General features: G+C 52.2%; 1 protein-coding gene across 2 annotated transcripts in view; it reads left to right on the top strand.

Moving 5' to 3' along the window:
• The first annotated feature begins 1,306 nt into the window (after window positions 1–1,306).
• Window positions 1,307–26,030, top strand: part of tm7sf2 (transmembrane 7 superfamily member 2) — a 31,316-nt gene continuing 6,592 nt past the window's right edge. Inside the window, exons 1-10 of one of the 2 annotated variants that reach the window (XM_087983830.1) lie at window positions 1,307–1,325; window positions 3,297–3,490; window positions 5,191–5,387; window positions 6,885–6,939; window positions 10,024–10,221; window positions 12,125–12,228; window positions 14,029–14,148; window positions 16,764–16,932; window positions 20,233–20,313; window positions 23,053–23,175. In XM_087983830.1, the coding sequence (XP_087839956.1) occupies window positions 3,433–3,490; window positions 5,191–5,387; window positions 6,885–6,939; window positions 10,024–10,221; window positions 12,125–12,228; window positions 14,029–14,148; window positions 16,764–16,932; window positions 20,233–20,313; window positions 23,053–23,175 (1,105 nt within the window). In that variant the 5' untranslated portion in view covers window positions 1,307–1,325; window positions 3,297–3,432. Of the gene's footprint in view, window positions 1,326–2,893; window positions 3,491–5,190; window positions 5,388–6,884; window positions 6,940–10,023; window positions 10,222–12,124; window positions 12,229–14,028; window positions 14,149–16,763; window positions 16,933–20,232; window positions 20,314–23,052; window positions 23,176–26,030 lie in introns of those variants that run through there. The other variant, XM_087983829.1, reaches the window with a different exon arrangement.

Raw genomic sequence — 26,030 nt, 5'->3', positions numbered from 1 at the left:
GTGTCATTGTGGGTTATTTGGGACGGTGGGGGTCACTGGGGGTTATTTGGGACGGTGGGGGGTCATTGGGGGTTATTTGGGACGGTGGGGGGGACGGTTACCTGGGAAAGGGGTGGGGGGTCACTGGGGGTTATTTGGGACGGTGGGGTGTCATTGGGGGTTATTTGGGACGGTAGGGGGGATGGTTACCTGGGGAAGGGGTGGGGGGTCACTGGGGGTTATTTGGGACGGTGGGGTGTCATTGGGGGTTATTTGGGACGGTAGGGGGGACGGTTACCTGGGGAAGGGGTGGGGGGTCACTGGGGGTTATTTGGGACGGTGGGGGGTCATTGGGGGTTATTTGGGACGGTGGGGGGGACGGTTACCTGGGGAAGGTATGGTGGGTCGCTGGGGGTTATTTGGGACGGTGGGGGGTCATTGTGGGTTATTTGGGACGGTGGAAGGACGGTTACCTGGGGAAGGGGTGGGGGGTCACTGGGGGTTATTTGGGATGGTGGGGGTTCACTGGGGGTTATTTGGGACGGTGGGGGTCATTGTGGGTTATTTAGGACGGTGGAGGGACGGTTACCTGGGGAAGGGGTGGGGGGTCACTGGGGGTTATTTGGGATGGTGGGGGTTCACTGGGGGTTATTTGGGATGGTGGGGGTTCACTGGGGGTTATTTGGGACGGTGGGGGTCATTGTGGGTTATTTAGGACGGTGGAGGGACGGTTACCTGGGGAAGGGGTGGGGGGTCACTGGGGGTTATTTGGGATGGTGGGGGTTCACTGGGGGTTATTTGGGATGGTGGGGGTTCACTGGGGGTTATTTGGGATGGTGGGGGTTCACTGGGGGTTATTTGGGACGGTGGGGGTCATTGTGGGTTATTTAGGACGGTAGACGGACGGTTACCTGGGGAAGGGGTGGGGGGTCACTGGGGGTTATTTGGGACGGTGGGGGTCATTGGGGGTTATTTGGGACGGTGGGGGTCACTGGTGGTTTTTTGGGACGGTGGGGGGTGTTACTGGGGGAAGAGGGGGGAGGGGGAGTTGATTTTCTTGTGAAAGGGGGCAGCAGGGGGCGGGGTCACTGGGGAAGTCGATGACGTCTCATTTGCCTGTGACCCCGCCCCCCTGGCGTGGCCATCGTTGCTGGACGGTGATTGGTCGGGCGTCTGCAACCGCCCGCTCCGATAGGATGGTCTGAGCGGAGGTGCTCCGTGCCGATTGGCCGGCCTCCTGTCGCCATGTGACGCTCTCGGAATCCGATTGGTCCGGGCGAAATAGATACAGTGAAGAGGGCGTGCGCAGGCGCAGTTCCTCGCCAGGGTTTGTGACTGTCAGTGGGGTAAGTCTGTGTCCCCGGGGCCAGGTCTCTGTCCAGTGGGCCATTCTGTGTCCAGTTTCCTGGAGCCTGGGTCCGTGTCCTTGGTTACGCTCTTGGTGGGTAATCTGGATGGAACAGCAGTCTCGATTATCAACCTATTTAAACTAAGACCCCTTCTGTGACCATGTCCTAGAGTGGGCAATAACAGGGTGACCAGAACTGGACACAGCCCTCCAGAAGAGACCAATGTCCTGTAGATCTTTACATGACTGGGTCAGGGTGGCTCAGTGGTTAGCACTGCTGGCTCACAGCACCAAGGATGTGCAGGTTAGGGTGGATTGGGCCGTGCTAAATTGTCCCATAGTGCCCAGGGATGTGCAGGTTAGGGTGGATTGGGCCGTGCTAAATTGTCCCATAGTGCCCAGGGATGTGCAGGTTAGGGTGGATTGGCCGTGCTAAATTGTCCCATAATGCCCAGGGATGTGCAGGTTAGGGTGGATTGGCCGTGCTAAATTGTCCCATAGTGCCCAGGGATGTGCAGGTTAGGGTGGATTGGCCGTGCTAAATTGCCCCATAGTGCCCAGCGATGTCCAGGTTAGGGTGGATTGGCCGTGCTAAATTGCCCCATAGTGCCCAGGGATGTGCAGGTTAGGGTGGATTGGCCATGCTAAATTATCCCATAGTGCCCAGGGATGTGCAGGTTAGGGTGGATTGGCCATGCTAAATTATCCCATAGTGCCCAGGGATGTGCAGGTTAGGCTGGATTGGCCGTGCTAAATTGTCCCATAGTGCCCAGGGATGTGCAGGTTAGGGTGGATTGACCGTGCTAAATTGTCCCATAGTGCCCAGGGATGTGCAGGTTAGGGTGGATTGGCCGTGCTAAATTGCCCCATAGTGCCCAGCGATGTCCAGGTTAGGGTGGATTGGCCGTGCTAAATTGTCCCATAGTGCCCAGGGATGTGCAGGTTAGGGTGGATTGGCCGTGCTAAATTGTCCCATAGTGCCCAGGGATGTGCAGGTTAGGGTGGATTGGCCGTGCTAAATTGTCCCATAGTGCCCAGGGATGTGCAGGTTAGGGTGGATTGGCCGTGCTAAATTGTCCCATAGTGCCCAGGGATGTGCAGGTTAGGGTGGATTGGCCGTGCTAAATTGTCCCATAGTGCCCAGGGATGTGCAGGTTAGGGTGGATTGACCATGCTAAATTGTCCCATAGTGTCCAGGGATGTGCAGGTTAGGGTGGATTGGCCGTGCTAAATTGTCCCATAGTGTCCAGGGATGTGCAGGTTAGGGTGGATTGGCCGTGCTAAATTGTCCCATAGTGCCCAGGGATGTGCAGGTTAGGGTGGATTGGCCGTGCTAAATTGTCCCATAATGCCCAGGGATGTGCAGGTTAGGGTGGATTGGCCGTGCTAAATTGCCCCATAGTGCCCAGGGATGTGCAGGTTAGGGTGGATTGGCCGTGCTAAATTGTCCCATAGTGCCCAGGGGTATGCAGGTTAGGGTGGATTGGCCGTGCTAAATTGTCCCATAGTGCCCAGGGGTATGCAGGTTAGGGTGGATTGGCCATGCTAAATTGTCCCATAGTGTCCAGGGATGTGCAGGTTAGGGTGGATTGGCCGTGCTAAATTGCCCCATAGTGCCCAGGGATGTGCAGGTTAGGGTGGATTGGCCATGCTGAATTGTCCCATAGTGTCCAGGGATGTACAGGTTAGGGTGGATTGGCCGTGCTAAATTGTCCCATAGTGCCCAGGGATGTGCAGTCTCGGGAGTGGGGGGAAGGTGGTAGTCATGGGAAATGCAGGTTTAAAGGGTAGCGGTGTTGGGTCGTGTTGGGATGCTGTTTGGAGGGGTCGTTGCGGACTCGATGGGCTGAAAGGCCTGCTTCCACACAGTCGGGATTCTCTGATGCTGACGAAGGCCCGCGCGCGCGCGCGCCGCGAAATGCTTTGGTCGCTGTCAGATTGCGGTAAAACTGCCCGGTGGTTTCTGCAGACCGCCCGACCTGACCGTTGGCACACGAGTGGTCCCTGTGGAGGATGTCACGCTGGGCAGTCGCACAGGCATAGTGAGGCATTCATCTCCGCCGCTGGGAGCAGCCCGCACAGGGGTACGCGGGAGAGGAGCGGCAATGGGCGACAAGGTCAAAATGCAGAGGACCAGGGAGCTGGAATTCGGAGGACCCCTCGGTGAGTGTTTCCCCACCCTTTACTGTCATACCAAACCCGGCCTCCAAGACCCCCCCCCCCCGACTGTCAACGGAACAACGGCTGGGAACTTGGGTGAGGGAGACGCAACGATGCGGCGTCACTAACGCCGTACTGACTAGAGCAGGGAGGGAATGGAGCCTTGCTCTGCAGCGTCTGGTGAGCTGGCCCATGGATGGTAGGCGGAGGAATGAATTAGAGTTTTAAACAAAACAAAAATATGGTCATTCACGCATCGTGGCTGGGCCCCGCATTTATCACCCCCGTCCCTAGTTGCCCCCCTTGAGGTGGGAATGTGCTGCCATCTTGAACCGCTGCAGTCCCTATGGGTCAGTCCCACAATCCTCTGGGGGAGCGAGTTCCAGGATTCTGACCCAAGGAACGGCTGATATGTTCCCAAGTCGGGATGGGGAGTGGTGGGAACTTGCAGAGGGGGGGTGGTGTCCCCATGTATCTGCTGCCCCTTGTCCTTCTAAGATGGTGATGGGTTTGGAAGGTGCTGCCTGAGGAGCCTCGGGGAGTTGCTGCAGTGCGTCTTGTAGAGGGTACACACTGCTGCTACTGAGCGTCGGGGGGGTGGAGGGAGGGGGTGTGGTGCCAATCGAGTGGGGACTGCTTTGTCCCTGGACGGAGCTTCTCGAGTGTTGTTGGAGCTGCCTCCCCCCCCCCCCCCCCCCATCCAGGGACAAGTGGGGAGTGTTCCCTCACCCTCCTGACTTGTGCCTTGTCGATGGTGGGACAGGCTTTTGGGGAGCTACTGGCTGCAGGATTCCCAGCCTCTGACTCGCTCTTGTAGACACTGTGTCTTTATGGTTGCTCCAGTTGAATTAATGGTAAACCCCAGATATTTAATAGTCGGGGGGGGGGGGTAGTTCAGTGCTAATTTTTAACAATAAACATTCGAGGGGTATGGGCATTGCTAACTGGGTCAGCGTTTATTGCCCTGGAACTGAGGGGCTCACTGGCCCGTTTCAGAGGGACTGTTTCATTTCGGAATTAACCACATCACTGTGGGACCTGGACAAGGGTGGCCGATTCCCTATCCCTCCCTGAAAGGGCGTTAGAGATACACTCTGACTGAGGGTCTACGGAACTGAAGTTGTTTTGTTTCTCTCACTCTGTGTCTCACTCTCATTTGTTCTCTCTCCCTCCCGCCTCGTTCACGTTCTCTTGCTCTCTCTCTTCCCCTTCCCCTGCCTCGTTCCTGATCTCGCTCTTTCTTCCCCCACCCCGGCCCCGTTTGTGTTCTCTCTCTCCCCTCCTGTTCTCATTCTCTCTGTCCCCCTCTCACACCCTCACCTTTCTCTGTCTCTTTTCCCTCTTCCTGTTCTTTCTCTCTTCCCCCCCCCCATTTTCTTTCTCGCTCTCGCTCTCGCTCTTGTCTCTCTCATTCTGTCTCTTCCCCCCTCCTCCTCCCGTTCCCATTCTCTCTCTCTCTCTCTGTCCCCTCCCCTGTTCTATCTCTCTCTCTCTCTTTCCCCCTTCCCCCTTCCCCCTTCCCCCTTCCCCCTTCCCCCTTCCCCCTTCCCCCTTTTCTCTCCCTCTCCCCCCTCACCCTGTTCTGTCTCTCTCTCTACCCCTCCCGTTCTCTCTCTGTCTCCCTCGTCTCTTCCCCCTCTCCTCTCTTTCTCAAACCCCCCCGTCCCCGTTGTCTCTCTCTCTCTCTCCTTCCCCTGGGTCAGGTGCCCTGTTCCTGCCGGTGCTGTTACCCTGCACCGTCCTCCACCTGCTGCTGGCCTGTCGCTCCGAGGAGGCGAGTCTCTTCAGCCTGCCGTCCCCCGTACCATCCCTGGCTGAGCTCTGGGTCCCGGGCTCCTTCCTGCTGCTGCTGGCCTGGTGTGGTCTACAGGCTGCCCTCTACCTGCTGCCTCTGGGTCAGGTGGGTCGTACCACCCCGCTCGCGGGGGTGGGGGGGAAAGGACGGTGGCGGTGTGGCTCTCTCTCAGGCAGTCGATGGTGCGGGAGGGGGGCGCGGGCTGGTGAAGGGGAACGTCAAGGTGTGTGTCGGCTGGGAACCTGATAAGTCCAGTGTTGCCAGCGCTGGACTGAAGTACAAGTCCACACTGACCCTCCAAAGACTAACCCACCCAGCCCCATTTCCCTCTGACTAATGCACCTAACACTATGGGGACAATTTAGCACGGCCAATCCACCCTAACCTGCACATCCCTGGGCACTATGGGACAGTTTAGCACGGCTAATCCACCCTAACCTGCACATCCCTGGGCACTATGGGACAGTTTGGCACGGCTAATCCACCCTAACCTGCACATCCCTGGGCACTATGGGACAGTTTGGCACGGCCAATCCACCCTAACCTGCACATCCCTGGGCACTATGGGGACAATTTAGCACGGCCAATCCCACCCTAACCTGCACATCCCTGGGCACTATGGGACAATTTAGCACGGCCAATCCACCCTAACCTGCACATCCCTGGGCACTATGGGACAATTTAGCACGGCCAATCAACCCTAACCTGCACATCCCTGGACACTATGGGACAATTTAGCACGGCCAATCCACCCTAACCTGCACATCCCTGGACACTATGGGACAATTTAGCACGGCCAATCCACCCTAACCTGCACATCCCTGGGCACTATGGGACAATTTAGCACGGCCAATCAACCCTAACCTGCACATCCCTGGGCACTATGGGGACAATTTAGCATGGCCAATCAACCCTAACCTGCATATCCCTGGGCACTATGGGACAATTTAGCACGGCCAATCCACCCTAACCTGCACATCCCTGGGCACTATGGGACAATTTAGCACGGCCAATCCACCCTGACCTGCACATCCCTGGGCACTATGGGACAATTTAGCACGGCCAATCCACCCTAACCTGCACATCCCTGGGCACTATGGGGCAATTTAGCATGGCCAATCCACCCTAACCTGCACATCCCTGGGCACTATGGGGCAATTTAGCATGGCCAATCCACCCTAACCTGCACATCCCAGGGCACGATGGGACAATTTAGCACGGCCAATCCACCCTAACCTGCACATCCCTGGGCACTATGGGACAATTTAGCACGGCCAATCCACCCTAACCTGCACACCCCTGGATTGGCTGTGCTAAATTGTCCCATAGTGCCCAGGGATGTGCAGGTTAGGGTGGATTGGCCGTGGGAAATGCCAGGTTACAGGGAGAGAGCAGGATGCTTGTGCAGGGTCAGTGTGGACTCAGTGGGCCGAGTGGCCTATTTCCACACTGCAGGGATTCTATGTGACGATAGTAAATCAAATTGTGGGGGTGTGTGTCACATGCACTATAGATAGGGCTAGGCCTTTTGGCCTGACCTACCTCTGCTGGTGGTTATAGACCCTCCTCTGTCTAAACCCGCTTCCTGTTCTGTCTCTGCAGGTCACAGAAGGCATGCCTCTCCGAGATGGCACCAGACTCTCCTATCGCATTAATGGTACTCTTTTCTTTCTTCAGCAGTTTACCCTTTTGCTGTATTTGGTGTGTCTGACGGTTTGTCCGTCGGGGCCTACTACACGTCTTTAGCGAGCCCGTGGAGAGCACCTTGGATAGCAAGGGTCTGCCGGAGAGTTAGGGATTCAGGAACTGATCTGTCTGCCCTGCCTGCAATGGGGGGGGGTGGATCCTCAGGGATCAGCACCAGATCACAGGCTCTCCCTCAGAGCGGTGCCAAGGCAGGCCGCGTACAGAGAAGCTGGTTGGAGGATAGGAGGCAGCCCCCTCGCTAGCCCCTGCAGGCACGGGGATGAGACCCTCGCTGTAATAATTAAGTAATTCTGAGAGTATTGAGTACAGGAGTTGGGAGGTCATGTTGCGGCTGTACAGGACATTGGTCAGGCCACTTTTGGAATATTGCGTGCAATTCTGGTCTCCTTCCTATCGCAAGGATGTTGTGAAACTTGAAAGGGTTCAGAAAAGATTTACAAGGATGTTGCCAGGGTTGGAGGGTTTGAGCTACAGGGAGAGCCTGAACAGGCTGGGGCTGTTTTCCCTGGAGCGTCGGAGGCTGAGGGGTGACCTTATAGAGGTTTATAAAATCATGAGGGGCACGGATAGGGTAAATAGACAAGGTGTTTTCCCTGGGGTGGGTGTCCAGATTTAGAAGGTATGGGTTTAGGCTGAGAGGGGGAAGGTTTAAAGGAACCTGAGGGGCAACTTTTTCACACAGTGGGTGTTGCACGTATGGAATGAGCTGCCAGAGGAAGTGGTGGAGGGTGATACAATGACAACATTTAAAAGGCATCTGGATGGGGACATGAATAGGAAGGGTTTAGAGGGATATGGGCCAAGTGCTGGCAAATGGGACTAGATTAGGTTAGGATATCTGGTTGGTATGGACAGTTTGGACTGAAGGGTCTGTGTCCATGGTGTACATCTCTATGACTTAAACGTAGGGGCTATGATTTGCCGAGGGCACACTAAACATTGGTGTGGTAAATAATGAAGAGGGTGGCTGGAGGTTACATGAGGTTGTCTGTGGACCGGGCAGAGTGCTGGCAAGTGGAGACGATGGCCTGTTAATCCAGATACCCAGGAGACGTTCTGGGGGACCCGGGTTCGAAACCTGCCACAGCATGTGGTAGGAATTGCCTTTGGTAAAAATTAGGAATTCAGAATCTAATGGTGGCCATCAATCTATTGTCAGGAAAAACCCAATTGGTTCACTAATGTCCCTTTAGGGAAGGAAACTGCCTTCCTTAACTGGTCTGGGCCTACACGTGACTCCAGACCCAGAGCGATGGGGCTGACTCTGAACTATCCCTCTGGGCATTAAATGCTGGGCCTAGCCAGCAACACCCTCACCCCGCAAATAAAATCAAAGTAGGAAAGTGGGCGGTAATGCGCTTGGGGAGGGTGTGCAAGGCAAGAGGCTATACAATGAATGGAACGTGCTGGAAGATTTGAAGGAACACGATATGTTCAGCTTCCTGAAGGGAACGGGGCAGCTAGACCCAGTGCTTAAGAAGGTGAAATGGCGACTGGGATCCTGTCACCAAGTCCCCCCTTTGATTGACACGTGCATGTCCAGTCCAGACGGAGGAGTCTCTCTAAATGTCCTGTTTATTTTATTTTTTCTTTATTTCTTTTTTAAGGGCATTGCTGTGTGAAATCCTCTGTTTATTTTTTTTCTTTTTTAGTGAAGTGGGGGGCAGGGATGGATCCCCTCTATTATTTTTTTTCTTTTTAACCCCCACACTACTGCCTAACTGCGGTAGTGCTTATTTTTTTTCCCCCAGCACCCATGGTGTGTGTGTGCAGGTGTGAGACACAAAGTGCATGAATCTTTATTCAATTTCCACCACCAGGAAGATAGGAAAACACCTGAGTGGCCAGTGACAAGCACTGCCCTTCATATCAAAGGGCAGTGCTGTGTAATGTCCTGTTTATTTTTTTTTCTTTTGGAGCATAATCTTTTTATATTTACATCTAGATAAGTATATATTTTCTTCTTTTTTTCTTACCACCACACGACTGCCTAACTGCGGTAGTGTTTATATTTTCCTCAGCTCCCATGGTGTGTGTATGTGCGCAGGTGTGATCACAGTGAAAAGACAACAAGTGTACAAATCTCTATTCAATTTCCACCACCAGGGAGAAAGGAAACATCCAAGTAGCTAGTGACAAGCAATGCCCTTATCTCCTGCTTATATTTTTTTTTGTTCTTTTTTTTTCTTTTTTTCTTTTTTTTCTTTTCGCCAGTGACAAGCAGTGCCAATGTCCTGTTTATATCTGTCAGCCAGAGCTCCCTGATTGGGGCTGTTAACCCACACCAATCAGGGATCTTATAGTCAATGCAATCCACCTAGTTCCAGTCACTACGTAATTCTTGCCTTTATTAGCCCAAGCACGGAGTACAAGAGCATGGCGTTGATGCTGACGCTGTCCAAAACACTGGTTTGGCCACGGCGGGAGTACTGTGTGCAGTCCAGTCACCGTGTTGCACGATTGGACGTGGTTTCCCTGGAAAGGGTACGGAGGACATTTATTAGGACGCTCTCCAGGCTTGGAGAGTCCGAGCTAGTTACAAGGCTGAGATGGGCAGGGGTTCATGTTGACAGGGGACCTAATGGAGATGAATAAGATGAATGGGACAATGAATGTTTGCCAGACTGACTGGGGGAGGGAAAGTGATGACTGGGGGTTCCCCAGGCAGTTGCGGTGGTGGTTGGGGGGAGGGTCTGTCAGTTGAGTTGTGTATATGCTGTGTCCATGACTGCCCCTCTCGCTCTTGCATTAATACTCTCTCTCCCCCTCCCCTTGTGTTCACTCTCTCGTTAACTGTCTCTCTCGTTAACTGTCTCTCTCGTTAACTGTCTCTCTCGTTAACTGTCTCTCTCGTTAACTGTCTCTCTCGTTAACTGTCTCTCTCGTTAACTGTCTCTCTCGTTAACTGTCTCTGTGGTTCTCTCTGGTTCTCTGTGGCTCGCTCCCTGCGGCTCACTCTCGCTCCCTGCGGCTCTCTCTCGCTCCCTGCTGCTCACTCTCACTCACTCCCTGCGGACCTCTCTCTCCCTCGCAGGGTTCCAGGCCTTTGCCATCACCTCCGTTCTAGTTGTGGCTGGAGTGGCCTCTGGGGTCCTGCGGCTGAGCGCCATCTACGATGGCTGCGTGGGTCTGGCAGTGGCAGCTGCCATCTTGTCATTTGTGCTGGCCCTCCTCCTGTACGCCCGTTCGCTCTGTGTGCCCGAGTCGGCGCTGGCTCCTGGCGGAAACTCAGGTAGGTGACTCACGATACATCAGGATTGGGAATGTCGGCCGCTGTGCCTGCCTGCTCCCTTATGCTCACTCTACACGGATCCATCCGCTCCCAAAATTGTAGCCCAGCCCAGATTATTCCCCCGCAACGCCCGTCGACACTGCCTCGTCAAAGACCCCTCTCACCCCCATTATACCCTCTTCCATTGGGCAGGAGATACAAAAGCCTAGACACACATACCAACAGATTCAAGAACAGCTTCTTCCCCGCTGTTATCAGACTCCTGAATGGGCCTCTGACATATTAGAGTTGATCTTTCTCTGCACCTTCTGTGTAGCTGTAACACTATATTCTGCATTCTGCTCCATTACCCTGATGTTGTTAAGATTTGTCTGGATGGTATCCAAAACAAGATATCTTGGGACAATAATAAGTCAAGTCATTACCAGGGGCTGCCAGGTCGTGCACCCCGTCATAGTCATAGAGATGTGCAGCACGGAAACAGACCCTTCGGTCCAACTCTTCCATGCCGACCAGACATCCCAACCCAATCTAGTCCCACCTGCCAGCGCCCGGCCCGTATCCCTCCAAACCCTTCCTGTTCATATCCCCATCCAGATGCCTCTTGAGTGTTGCAGTTGTACCAGCCTCCACCACATCCTCTGGCAGCTCGTTCCGTACACGATCCGAGATTTCCATTTACAGTGCTGTCCCCACTTCCTTGATTTCCTTTTGGTGGCTCCTTTTTGCTTGTTGCTATAAAGCAGAGGCTGACCCCTTTCAGGGAGCTAAACCCAAAGCGCCCTATAATCTGTAAAAGGGTGCGGAAAGTGGTGGGACCTGCATTTCAGCAATTTCTACCTGTTACTTAAAACGAATCCCTGACACTCACTTTAAAATCAATAAGTAGAGATTTATTTATCTAACAGTGAACAGATTAACTAAACTATTAACAAACTGGATAAATCCCTTCTATCTCCTAACTATTCCCAAGTAAAGCAAGTATGCTGTTCCAATAAATACAAGTCACCCTCATTTTAAAATAATATATCAAAGTTTAGTGTCTTGAAATTACAGCCAGGTTACGTGTCTTCCGGAATGTTCTGTGCCTTCTCCGTCGAGTCTTCTATCGGGAATATTGACTAGCTGTGCTGTTGGCACTGTTATTATTTGGATGATGCATTTTCTAAGACATAGATGAGGCTGTGGGAGCCAGCGATTCTGTCTTGAGCGCTGTTGGCTCTGGAGGATGACCGCTTGCTCTGGCGTCTTTATCCAGCTGCCCCCTTCTTTTATACCCATGATGATGTATCAATATTTCTACAACAGGAATACTCTGTTGTCAAAACCATCAGATTTAAATTTAATAAGTTTTTAGTATCTGAGTGGCCTGGTGTAAATTGACTGAATTTAAAAGCCTGTTGTCTTGGTAAAGACTGCTGCTTGGCCTGCTAACTGTGTAGCCTTTCGATACAGTTTGGGTGCTCTCTGTGTCCTTGCGAATTTTCGTGCTGCTTCTCTGAGATCCATATTAAATCCCTAAGCACGGGGGGGGGAAAGCACACCATCTTCTAAAGGGACCACGCAAGGCTTTCCCCGTTATACAATTTTACGAACACTGAAATTCTAACTTCCTGCCTCCCGATCTACAAGTACTCAACCCAACTTTGCAACACTGGCCAGCCATCTTTCTAACTCTGCCGCAACTATATTCACCGAGCCAGCGGCAGACTCCATTTGTTGGGGATGGGCCAAATGGTGGATGGGGGTTGACGGGTGCCGCTGCTGCCAAACAAAGCGGGTTTTGCGATGGGGGGGGTGGGAGGGTTGCAGGGTGGGGGGCTGCGGTTGTGCGAGGGGGAGGAAAGAAGGAAGGAGTGGGGACAGAGGAAGGTGCTGATTTCCCCGACCTTTCCCGTCTCAGGTAATCCAGTCTATGACTTCTTCATTGGCCACGAGCTGAACCCTCGGATCGGGAGCTTTGACCTGAAGTACTTTTGCGAGCTGCGGCCCGGCTTGATCGGCTGGGTGAGTGGGCGCGCAGATCTAACTCCTCCCCTGCCCCCAATGTCGCCTGCTCTTCCTCCTCCCCCACCACCCTCCAGCTGCGGCAGGGCCCTGTGCACCAGTCATTCCGTAGCACTCTTCACCTTTTGGACTGTGGGAGGAAGCCGGAGCACCCGGAGGAAACCTCACGCGGAGGGCACGGGGGAGGGGGGGGTGGGATACGGGGGAAGAGATGCAAACTCCACACAGACAGTCGCCTGAGTCTGGAATCGAACCTTGGTCCCTGGTGTTGTGAGGCAGCAGTGCTAACCACCGAGCCACTGTGCCGCCTAGAACTTCAAGACTTGGTGGCCCACAATGCTGTGCCAAACTTGACACCAAATTAAACTAATCCCTTCTGCCTGTCCATTTCCCTCCTTGTGTACTCATGTGTTTATCTAAAAGTTCCTTAAATGTCCCTATCGTATCTGCCTCCACATCACTACCCCTGGCAGAATGTTCCAGAGTCCTGTGTTTTCAAAAATAACTTGCCCTTCACATCTCCTTTGAACTCCCCCCTCTCACCTCAAATGCATGCCCCCTGGTGGTTGACATTTGGCAAAAAGGATTCTGACCATCAACCCTCTCTATGCCTCTCATAATGTTATTGCCTTCTATCAAGTCTCCCCTCGACCTCCAGAGAAAATGACCCGAGTTTGTCCAGCATCTACTTACGGCTCAGACCCTCTAGCATCCTGATAAAAGTTTTGTCTGCGTCACCTACTGAACACCCTGCAGTTGCATTGCTGTGTGTCAAGGGGAGGCTCAGTTTTCCAATAATTCCCTTCCCCTGAGCCGGGGATTAAGCAGACAGCGTGTTGTTGTGGTTACTATACGCGAGATGTAACCCAAGTCTCTCAATTAAGCTGGACTTGTGCTGCTTTGAGGCGTTACCTCCTCCCTGAGCATCTGTTCCTCACTCAGCATCTGGTGTGTTTAATGTCCTGTGACGGCAGTGATTTTACAGCAGACAGAACGGTGTCCTCTGCTCTGTTTTTGGTTAAGTGTGGCGGATTTTAAATAGCCCAGGGGTCCAGCGTTGCATCTCCTACTGTTCACATATTTCATGAATCCCTTCAGTCTTCGCAGCTGTATTATTTACTCTGGTGGTTTCACAATGCCAAGAGGCTCCTGCGGGACAAGTGAGGGTTGGGACTAGTATCAATTTCATGTCTTTTTGTTATCCTATGTATCAGCCAGTCAGAATGTGACAGCTCTCACCTGAAAGAGTCATAGAGATGTACAGCATGGAAAGAGGCACTTGGCCCATATCCCTCCAAACCCTTCCTATTCATGTCCCCATCCAGATGCCTTTTAAATGTTATCATTGTACCAGCCTCCACCACTCCCTCTGGCAGCTCATTCCATACATGCACCACCCTCTGGGTGAAAAATTTGCCCCTTGGGTCCCTTTTATATCTTTCCCCTCTCACCCTAAACCTATGCCCTCCATTTCTGGATTCCCCCACCCCAGGGAAAAGACCATGTCTATTTATCCTATCCATGCCCCTCATTATTTTATAAACTTCTATGCAGTCACCCCTCAGCCTCCAACACTCCAGAGAAAACAGCCCCGGGCCTATCCAGCCTCTCCCTACAGCTCAAACCCTCCAACCCCAGCAACATTCTCGTAAATCTTTTCGGAGCCCTTTCAAGTTTCCTTCGGTTTGGGGAAGGGGACTGCGGTCCCTTGAGGGGGGGGGGGGGGGGGGAGAAATGCAGGAGGATCTTGTTCAGGCCCCCTCCATGTGATCGGTGCTGACCTCCTGCCCTCCTTTCCAGCTGCTCATCAACCTGGCAATGCTGGTGAAGGAATCAGAGCTGCGAGGGAGCCCATCCCTGGCCATGATTCTCGTCAACGCCTTCCAGCTCCTGTACGTCGTCGACGCCCTCTGGCACGAGGTGAGCAGGGTCTGCGTTCGTCTGATGGGTGGGAGGGGTTAGAAAGGAACGGTGACCAAATTATTTAGGGCGGGGGGGGGGGGGGTGGAGGTTGGTGGGCTGGAGCTGGGGAGCTTCCTGCCAGACAAGGTGGTAGAGCCAGGATCCACCCCCCCCCAATCTCTCATCACATTTGGAGGATGCAATGGGATGTATTTGGAGTCAGAGATGTACAGCATGGAAGCAGACCCTTCGGTCCATGCCAACCAGATATCCCAACCCAATCTAATCCTATCTGCCAGCACCCAACCCATATCCCTCCAAACCCTTCCTATTCATATACCCATCCAGATGCCTTTTAAATATTGCAATTGTACCAGCTTAGGGCCACGGGCCAAGAGCTGGGAGGGAAGTTGAGACTGAGTTCGTTGTTTTCTTTGGGATAGTGCATGCAAGATGGGCAGACTGGCCCTGTTCCGTAAAACCTTTGTCTTGGATTGCTGTTAGAGTTTCGGTGTCTCCTCCTGGAGCCTGGAAGGTCTGCTCTGGTCCACTCTGCCTTGCGACTGGTTCCTTTTTCTTGTCGACTGCTCGTTAGCTCTGTTTCGCCTGTCCTCCATCTTGACTCGCTCAGTAACAGAGCTGAAAATGTGTTGCTGGAAAAGCGCAGCAGGTCAGGCAGCATCCAGGGAGCAGGAGAATCGACGTTTCGGGCATAAGCCCTTCTTCAGGACTGAGTCCTGAAGAAGGGCTTATGCCCGAAACGTCGATTCTCCTGCTCCCTGGATGCTGCCTGACCTGCTGCGCTTTTCCAGCAACACATTTTCAGCTCTGATCTCCAGCATCTGCAGACCTCCCTTTCTCCTTCGCTCAGTAACAGAGCCCAGGGTGGAAAGTTTGACCCCGTAACTCCCCATTCTTTAACCAGGTAGGACCCCGATCAGAAGTGGGGGGGGGGGGTTCGTTACGAGAACATATAAAATCATACAATACCAGGTTATAGTCCAACAGATTTAATTGGAAGCACTAGCTTTCGGAGCGACGCTCCTTCATCAGATGGTTGTGGGGTTTACTGTTGAACAACCTGATGAGGGAGCGTCGCTCCGAAAGCTAGCGCTTCCAATTAAATCTGTTGGATTATAACCTGGTGTTGTGTGATTTTTTTTTTTAAACTTTATATACACCCCAGTCCAACACCGGCATCTCCATATTATAAAACCATGAGGGGCATGGCGAGGGTGAATAGTCAGTGCTTTTTTCCCTGGGGGTGGGGGAGTCCGGAACTAGAGGGTTTAGGATGAAAGGGACCCAAGGGGCAACTTTTTCACACAGAGGGTATGGAATGAGCTGCCAGAGGAAGTGGTGGAGGCTGGTACAATGACAGCATTTAAAAGGCATCTCGATGGAGACATGAATAGGAAGGGTTTGGAGGGATACGGGCCGGGTGCTGGCAAATGGGACTAGATTAGGATAGGATATGTGGTTGGCATGGAACAGGTTGGAACTGAAGGGTCTGTTTCTTGCGCTGTACATCTCTATGACTCTGTAACTCGTCTTTGTGCCTTTAACTTTAGTTAAGTGCCCCCAGGGAGCATTATCGAGATCAAAGTTTGACAACAAGCCAGGGAACGGGACATTGGGGCCAGCGACATTCGAGAAGGGAGATTTTAAGCAAATGGAGGTTGTCGTCGTGGAAACCCAGGACACTACCCTTTCAGACCTGGGGAGTCGATTGAGGATTCTGAGGCTTAGATAAATGGATCCCTGTTGGTGGAGGACTGTAAGAGAGCAGGAACTGAGATGGATTGAGGGAGACCATGCGCGTTGGCTGTGATCTCATTGAGCAGAAGGGACTGAATGGTTCCTAAAATGATATTGTCCAGAGACCGAAATGGAACCCTTGCTGAAAATCCTTGGGAGGAAAAGGCTTGGGGGAGTTGACGGCCTAGCGGTAGTATTACTGGACTGTTAACCCAGAGAGCCAGGTAACGTTCTGGGGACCCAGGTTCGAATCCCACCACAGCGGGTGGTGGGAATGTGAATTCAATAAAAATCTGGAATTAGGAGTTTAATGATGGCTGTGGATCCATTGCTGATTGTCAGAAAAAAGACCCCATCTGGTTTCCTTTATGGAAGGAAACTGCCATTCCTACCTGGTCCGGGCCTACACGTGACTCCAGACCCTATAGCGATGCAGTTGACTCTTAACTACACCTCTGGGCAATTAGGGACGGGGCAACAGATACTGGGCCCGGCCAGCGACAGCCGTGAATGAATAAATACAAAAAAGAAATCACGCAAAGTGAGTTTTCAGGCAAGTTGGAACTCCCCAAGGTTAAGCTGAGGCCAAAGTAATGCTGCAGGGTTGAGGTTTGTGACTGATATGGCCTTTGAGGGGCTGGGCCTACCTTAGACCATAGACACAGGAATGGAAATTAGGCCATTCAGCCCATCGGGCCTGCTCTGCCGTTCAGTCATGGCTGGTAAGTTTCTCAACCCCATTCTCCCCGTAACCCTTGATGCTCAAGAACCTATCTATCTCGGTCTTGCATATACTCAACGGCCTGGCCCGCGCAGCCTTCTGTGGCGATGAATGAACCTACTGTTTCTCTTGGTTTCCCAATGGTTGTCTGCAGGAGGCGGTCCTGACCACCATGGACATTGTGAACGATGGCTTCGGTTTCATGCTGGCATTTGGAGACTTGGCGTGGGTCCCGTTTACGTACAGTCTGCAGGCACACTTCCTGGTCGGTCACCCCCAGGAGCTGGCGCTGGCCACCGCGGCGGGCATCATCCTCCTGAACGGTAAGTGCAGGTTACGATCTCCCTCCTCCTGTTCTCTTCTTCCACCCCCCCCCCCCCCCCCCCCCCAACTTCCCCCCGCCCCGTTTAACATCCTTCTCTTCACCGCTGCAGGCAGTGATCGACACACTGGCTGGGCTGCTTCACCGAGTCCAATAGTCCTGTAAACCCATTGGGAGGCGGCAACGGCCTAGTGCTATTATCACCGGAGTCTTCATCCAGAGAGGTGAAAGTGAGGGACTGCGGATGCTGGAGGTCAGAGTCGAGGGTGTGGTGCTGGAAAAGCACAGCCGGTCAGACAGCATCCGAGGAGCAGGAGAGTCGACGTTTCGGGCGAAAAAGCCCGAACTGGGAGAACCGGCCACTTCCCTGCCATTGTTTTCCAGTAGATATTTCCAGACACATTAGAACCTCTGCCTTTATGACCCCTCTTTGAGTTTGGGGAGAGCGGGGGGGGGGGGGAATAAAAACAAAGCAAGGACGACATTCCTCTTGGAGGACTTTTGCCCGAAACGTCGATCCTCCCGCTCCTCGGATGCTGCCTGACCTGCTGTGCTTTTCCAGCACCACACACTCAACTCTTAATGGGGAAACCCCGGTAATCTGACGGGGACCTGGGTTTGAATCCCACCACAGCAGAAGCGTGGAATTTAAATTTGATTAACGAAAATCTGGAACTAAGAGTTGAATGACTACCATGAATCAATTGTTGAAAAAACCCATCTGGTTCATTCATGTCCTGTAGGGGAGGTGTTAATGGACCTGGCCAGATGACTCAAGGAGGCGGTCCAGACCCTTGCTTTTATTTGGCAGATGTAAAGTGGATATTCTAGGAGTTATTCAGCTGATCTGACCACTCTGCTTTAAGCAGAACAGAATTTGTTTAAACATTAAGGGATGAAATGCGAACGAAAGAAAACCATTTAGATTAGATTAGATTCCCTACAGTGTGGAAACAGGCCCTTCGGCCCGACCAGTCCACACCGACCCTCCGAAGAGTAACCCACCCAGACCTATTTCCCTCTGACCAATTGACCTAACACTATGGGACAATTTAGAACGGCCAATCCACCCTAACCTGCACATCCCTGGGCACTATGGGACAATTTAGCACGGCCAATCCACCCTAACCTGCACATCACTGGGCACTATGGGACAATTTAGCACGGCCAATCCACCCTAACCTGCACATCACTGGGCACTATGGGACAATTTAGCACGGCCAATCCACCCTAACCTGCATATCCCTAAGCACTATGGGACAATTTAGCATGGCCAATCCACCCTAACCTGCACATCCCTGGGCACTATGGGACAATTTAGCACGGCCAATCCACCCTAACCTGCATATCCCTAAGCACTATGGGACAATTTAGCATGGCCACTCCACCCAAATCTGCACATCCCTGGGCACTAGGGGACAATTTAGCACGGCCAATCCACCCTAACCTGCACATCTTTGGACTGTGGGAGGAAACCCCACGCAGATACAGGGAGAATGTGCAAACTCCACACAGACAGTCGCCCAAGGCTGGAATCGAGCCTGGGACCCTGGTGCTGTGAGGCAGCAGTGCTTAACCCATTGTGCCGCCCATAACTTGGAATGACCTAATTTATTTAGTAACCCAACTGACACCAATATCGCAACTTAACTAAGCTGTTTCAAACCCTGCAACATCCCACAAACATGCCCCTTAGCAGAAGGTAAATTCAAGCATAGGTTCTCTCAGGCAGGAGAGGATTCAGAGAGAGAGCCCAGCTAATTCCCCTGTTGAAACGCGGAACCTCTTTTCACTGTAGCTGCTTCTCCAGGTCCTCAGCTAAAACTAAACCCAATTAGGGGAAAACAAATGGAACTGGGAGAACTGGCCACTTCCCTGCCATTGTTTTCAGGTAGTTATTTCCAGACACATTGGAACCTCTGCCTTTATGACCCCTCTTTGAGTGGGGGGCATAAATAAACCAAGGACAACATTCCAGATGAAGGGCTTATTGCTCGGAACGTCGATTCTCCTGCTCCTCGGATGCTGCCTGACCTGCTGTGCTTTTCCAGCGCCTCACTCTCGACTCTGACCTGCAGCCCTCCCTTTCTCCACGGCCAACATAAACCTGGTTAAAGGAGCAGCATTGTCGTAAAGGAAACCCCCTTACCTGCTCTGGGCCTTCGTGTGCCTCCAAGGCCACAGCGATGGGGTTGACTCTTAATTGCCCTCTTGGCAATTAGGGATGGGGCCATGCTGGCCTAGCTAGTGACATTCTCATCCTGTGAATACTCTTGATGCCAGAAAAATGTTGCGGTGAGAGGGGAGGGTGCTGAACTGTGGACCCTCGTAATTTCCTTTTCTATCACTCCCCCCCCCCCCCCCCCCCCTCTCCCGTTAACTGTTCGTCATTTGGTAGCACAGAACTTGATAAATATTTGTATATGTGAGGCCGTGTACAACAGTGTCTGAGTTGGGGATGTAAAATCAATATTGGTTTCTCCCGCAAATTGGTATTCTTGTGAACTGTCCTGACAACTTTGGTTTTAAATATCCTGCTTCAGCAACATACAAGTTTTCTGTTACTAATTATTTGTACACCTGAGGAGGAGGTACATGAGAGCATGAATTGGGGTTATAAGATAAATGTTGGTTTCCCCCCTTAAACTGGTATTCTTGCAAATGTCTTTTTCAGCATAGCCTACAAGAAATCAGAAATTGACGCTGAGCCAGCGAAAAAGGATTGACTGAGAGCAGGGGGTGAGAGGGAACTCTTGAGAGTCTTAACAAGAGAAATAGACTGGACCGGGGGAGGAGGTGGGGTTTAGGAAGAGAAATGCACTGTTTTCGGAGTCTCGGCTTGAATAAGTTTCCAGCAATGATTATGGGTGGCACAGTGGTTAGCACTGCTGCCTCACAGTGCCAGAGACCCGGGTTCAATTCCCGCCTCGGGCGACTGACTGTGTGGAGTTTGTACATTCTCCCCATGTCTGCGTGAGTTTCCTCCGGGTGCTCCGGTTTCCTCCCACAGTCCAAAAACGTGCAGGTCAGGGTGGATTGGCCATGCTAAATTGCCCGTAGTGTTAGGTGAAGGGGTAAATGTAGGGGAATGGGTCTGGGTGGGTTACGTTTCGGCGGGTCGGTGTGGACCTGTTGGGCCGAAGGGCCTGTTTCCACACTGTAAGTAATCTAATCTGGAGAGCCCGAATGATCTACTGGAGACTTGCCCAGTGGTAACCTGTACTTTTGGAGCAATTATTCCACTGTTCTGCTCTCCCTGCGGACTATAATAATGCTGCTTGTTCTTTCAATTATGTTTCAGCTCTTGGATATTTCATATTTCGTAGCGCGAACTCTCAGAAAAACACTTTCCGCAGGAACCCTAATGATCCGAAAGTGGCGGGTATGTAATGTGCTGTTCTCCTATGTACCCGTAAGGGGGCCCCAAGTGAAGAAGGCGTTCACTGGTCAGTGCATTGAGTATAGGGAGTTGGGAGGTCATGTTGGAGCTGTGCAGGACATTGGTTAGACCACTTTTGGATTACTGCATTCAGTTCTGGTCTCCTGCTATAGGGAAAGATGAGGATTTATAAGGATGTTGCCGCGCATGAAGGGTTTGAGCTACAGGGAGACGTTGAACAGGCTGGGGCTGTTTTCCCTGGAGCATCGGAGGCTGAGGCGTGACCTTTATAGAGGTTTGTAAAACCATGAGGGGCATGGATAGGCTGAAGAGACATGGTCTTTTCCCCAGGGTGGTGGAGTTCAGAACTAGAGGACAAAAGTTTAGGGTGAGAGGGGAAAGATATAAAAGGGACCTGAGAGGCAACGTTTTCACACAGAGGGTGGTATGTGAATGGAATGAGCTGCCAGAGGAAGGTGGTGGAGGCTGGTACAATGACAACATTTAGAAGGCATCTGGATGGGCATATGAATAGATATGGGCCAAGTGCTGGCAAATGGGACTAGATTGGTTTAGGATATCTGGTCGGTATGGACGGGTTGGACCGAAGGGTCTGTTTCAATACTGCATGACTCTTAAGTAATCTGAACCAACCCAGTATGACTTTGATCTCCTGATCTTTCACTGGGGGGATAGACTGGGTTAGAATGCTCAATGGCCATATTTCTGGAATTTGTTGGTTGACTGTGAAAACCTGTACCTACCAGCGCTCCCTCGCATAATGTTGGGATACAGTCCCGGATAGGGCAGAGGGTTCATGGACTGTCTGTGGAGTCATAGATCCTGAAAGAACATATTGCATTCTAGAAGGAACGATGGTTCACAGGGACTATTTATATTCAATAGTGTGGGGTCATACAGCACGGAAACAGACCCTTTGGTCTAACTCGTCCACGCCGACCAGATATCCTAAACTAATCAGGTCCCATTTGCCAGCATTTGGCCCATATCCCTCTAAACCCTTCCTATTCACGTGCCCATGCAGATGCCTTTTAAATGCTGTAATTGTACCAGCCTCCACCACTTCCTTTGGCAGATCATCTCACATACTCACCACCCTCTGAGTGCAACTTAGATGAATGTAACTCTTGAGAGAGAATTCTCCAGTTACAGGAAGGATATTAAGCTGGAAAGGGTTCTGAAGAGATTTACCAGGATGTTGCCGGGAATGAAGGGTTTGAGTCATCAGGAGAGGCTGGACGTAGGAGGCTGAAGGAGAACTTGTAGAGGTGTATAAAATCATGAGGGGCATAGCTAAGGTGAATGGTTCCTAGGGTGGGGAATTTCAAGATGAGGGGGCACAGGTGAAAGGAGACAGATTTAAAATGGACATGGGGGGACAAATGTTCACGTATGGAATGATCTTCCATAGGAAGTGGTGGATTGTGGGTACAGTTACACTGTTTTAAAAGACATTTGGACAAGGACATGAATAAGGATTCCTGAAGAAGGGCTTACGCCCGAAACGTCGACTCTCCTGCTCCTCGGATGCTGCCTGGCCTGCTGCACTTTTGCAGCACCACACTTTTCAACTCTGGTCTCCAGCATCTGCAGTCCTCCCTTCCTCCGAAGGACATGAATAGGAAAGTGTGCGAAACAGAGCTCACAGCATAATAAATTTCAGTCCGAGTCAAATCCTGAAGCAGCGAATTTTATTGAAACGTTCTTGCAAGAAGGGGTAGCAATTAGCCACCCCGATCCACAAATTACTCCACAATTTATACGGTTTAATTCTCGGTACTTCCCCGTTTACCTTATTGGTCTTCGAGCCTACCAACATTCCTTATTGTGGTCTGCCCCTGCCTCGCTGTGCGCTCTGTCCTTGTTGACTTCTCCCCCTACTCCAAGCTGGGCGAATCCCCCACTATAAGTAACTTGGCTCACCTCAGTGCTGACATGAGGGAAACTTGCTGAGCTTGGAATATCTTGATGTTCTTTTTCAACTTATCTATTTGTCTGTAACATCTTCCATTGTTTGCAGGCACGCTCCATTCTTGTATGCACGTTTTAGCTAACTCAGAAGAAACTATGTATCCCTTTACATCGTCTTCAATCTTGTTTGCACGTTTTAGCTAACTCAGCTCTTTGCTGAAGCCATTATACACTGGTGTATAATGCTTCTGCAAGCATAAGCAATTATGCTTGCAGAAGTAACACTACCTATATCCCACAAAAGGGTTTGGAGGGACATGGACCAGGAGCAGGCAGGTGGAGCTAGTTTAGTTTGGGATTATGGGTCAGCATGGACTGGTTGGGCCGAAGGGTCTGTTTCTGTGCTGTATGGTTTCAGAGACCTGAACTTGTGTAGCTCCCCCTTGGGTGGTTGTAGGAGGCTCGAGGGATAAGGAGACGCCAAAGGGCTCATTCAAGATGGCGGCAGTCTGAAAAGTCTGCTATGTTGGGCTCTGTGCCAGATCCCAGGCAAAGTGGGCTTCTACCCACCCCCCCCCACACCCTCCTACCCCATGAGCTACCCCAAAGGAAAATGGTCAGTGCAAAGGAGACGCCAGAAAACTTGAGGGGTTTATCAAGAAGGGTGAGAACTTCATAAATAAAAAAGCGAGGTGTTGCTTTTAGTGAAGAGGGGCGAGGGTTTGGGGCCGGGGCGTTGGGTTGTTTCTGTCGCTCGGTGAGCTTAAATTCACGTTTGTATCTTCCTTCCCCCGTCCTAACCCCTTTCAGCACTGGAGACGATCCCCACGGCAACCGGGAGACAGCTTCTGGTATCGGGCTGGTGGGGCCTAGTGCGTCATCCGAACTACCTTGGAGATCTGATCATGGCTCTGGCCTGGTCCCTGCCCTGTGGTGAGTCCTGGGTGGGGGCACGTCGAGGGGGTGGGTCCGTTCAATCGTGCCGGTCAAAGGCAGGAATTGGCCAGCCCCACGGCAGGGGGATGTTAACGCGCGAGCGGATGTCGAGGGAACGTATGGGCGCGCCCGGCCTGTTGAATTGATGGCGCGCCTCCCCCCCCCCCCACCTCCGCCTCCCCCTTTCCTGTCAATCTTTGGGACTGCTGCTGGTTCGGAAGAAACCGTGGAATATGAGGGGGTGGGATGGCGAGGGGCTTTGTAACATTAGATCAGAGGTCCTCCGTGGACCGCACCCCCCGCGGAGATGCTAACCTGGCCACCCGTTCCGTCATTTTCTTTTTCCCCGACTGGAGGTGTACTTGGAGAGGCAGTTAAAATCACGGAGTCCCCACAGTGCAGATAGAGACCCTTCGGTCCATTGAGTCTTCACCAACCCTCTGAAGAGCAGCCCATCCCCATCCCTGTGACTGCATTTCCCCACGGCCAATCCACCCTAACCTGCACATCCCTGGGCACTATGGGACAATTTAGCACGGCCAATCCACCCTAACCTGCACATCCCTGGTCACTATGGGACAATTTAGCACGGCCAATCCACCCTAACCTGCACATCCCTGGGCACTATGGGACAATTTAGCACGGCTAATCCACCCTAACCTGCACAACCCCGGGCAAGATGGGACAATATAGCATGGCCAATCCACCCGAACCTGCACATCCCTGGGCACTATGGGACAATTTAGCACGGCCAATCCACCCTAACCTGCACATCCCTGGGCACTATGGGACAATTTAGCACGGCTAATCCACCCTAACCTGCACAACCCTGGGCAAGATGGGACAATATAGCATGGCCAATCCACCCTAACCTGCACATCCCTGGGCACTATGGCACAATTTAGCATGGCCAATCCACCCTAACCTGCACATCCCTTGGCACTATGGGACAATTTAGCACGGCCAATTCACCCTAACCTGCACATCCCTGGGTACTATGGGACCATTTAGCACGGCTAATCCACCCTAACCTGCACATCCCTGGACACTATGGGACAATTTAGCACGGCCAATCCACCCTAACCTGCACATCCCTGGGCACTATGGGACCATTTAGCACGGCTAATCCACCCTAACCTGCACATCCCTGGACACTATGGGACAATTTAGCACGGCCAATCCACCCTAACCTGCACATCCCTGGGCACTATGGGACAATTTAGCACGGCCAATCCACCCTAACCTGCACATCCCTGGGCAAGATGGGACAATATAGCATGGCCAATCCACCCTAACCTGCACATCCCTGGGCACTATGGGGCAATTTAGCACGGCCAATCCATCCTAACCTGCACATCCTGGGCACTATGGGACAATTTAGCACGGCTAATCCACCCTAACCTGCACATCCCTGGACACTATGGGACAATTTAGCACGGCTAATCCACCCTAACCTGCACATCCCTGGGCACTATGGGACAATTTAGCACGGCCAATCCACCCTAACCTGCACATCCCTGGGCACTATGGGACAATTTAGCACGGCCAATCCACCCTAACCTGCACATCCCTGGACACTATGGGACAATTTAGCACGGCTAATCCACCCTAACCTGCACATCCCTGGGCACTATGGGACAATTTAGCACGGCCAATCCACCCTAACCTGCACATCCCTGGGCACTATGGGACAATTTAGCACGGTCAATCCACCCTATACTGCACATCCCTGGGCAGTATGGGACAATTTAGCACGGCAAATCCACCCTAACCTGCACATCCCTGGGCACTATGGGACAATTTAGCATGGCAAATCCACCCTAACCTGCACATCCCTGGGCACTAGGGGACAATTTAGTACGGCCAATCCACCCTAACCTGCACATCCCTGGGCACTATGGGACAATTTAGCACGGCAAATCCACCCTAACCTGCACATCCCTGGACTGAGAAGAAACCGAAGCACCCAGAGGAAACCCGTGGGCAGAACATGCAAAGTTGACACAGACTAGTTGTCCGAGGGTGGAATCGAACCTTGGTCTCTGGCGCTGTGGGGCAGCAGTGTTGAAGGGCAGATGCATTAGGAAACTCTACAATCCGGGTCCTGGGGTGAAACAGGAGGGGGTAATGCCTCGACTCCTGATTGCCCTGTCAGTGTAAAGTTCCTTTTGTTTTTACCCCCTTCCCTCTCTGCTGAGCTTTTTGTAAAGCTGGGGTGGTAATGAGTCCGATTGTTAGATCAGGAAGGATCGATTCCCTGGCCTGGGGGTTCTGATTAAACTCGGCTGGAATGCTGATTTTCTGTGATGTCATGATCCTAAGCCTTGCTGGGCTGGAGAGGGTGAGGCATAGAATTTGATTTGACTTATTGTCGTCACGTGCACCTACGCACAGTGAAAAGTTTTGTTTCGCGAGCAGTCCAGCCAGATCACAGCGAACGCAGATCATAGGGTGCTCAGACAGTGTGAGGTGGACAGGTTTCGCTGCATGGGAGGTGCACCAAGACAGATCGACATCATTTGAAACTAGAGAGGTCCATTCGCCAGATAATACCAGCCGGGAAGAAGCTGTTCCTGAACCTGTTGGTGCTGGTGTTTAAGCTTCTGTATCTCCTGCCTGATGGAAGAGGCTGTGGGAGAGCATTGCCGGGGTAGGAGGGGACTTTGATGGTAATGGCAGCCTTTTCACGGCAACGGGAAGTGTGAACGGAGTCCGTGGATGGGAGGTTGGCTTCGGTGCTGTGCTGTGCCCGCCCGCCACCTTAATGGTGCCGGGCAGAGATGATCTTGCGGCAAGTTGTTGAGATGCTTGCATATGGTTCAAGAGTTCCTGCGATTCCCTGAGATGTGACG

This window comes from Chiloscyllium plagiosum, unplaced genomic scaffold, assembly GCF_037043375.1.
Source record: "Chiloscyllium plagiosum isolate Xiang-an unplaced genomic scaffold, Cpla_swu_hap1 HiC_scaffold_46, whole genome shotgun sequence".
NCBI lineage: Eukaryota > Metazoa > Chordata > Chondrichthyes > Orectolobiformes > Hemiscylliidae > Chiloscyllium > Chiloscyllium plagiosum.
The sequence above is the reverse complement of the archived record's forward strand: the minus strand, read 5'-3'. Positions and strand labels throughout refer to the sequence as shown.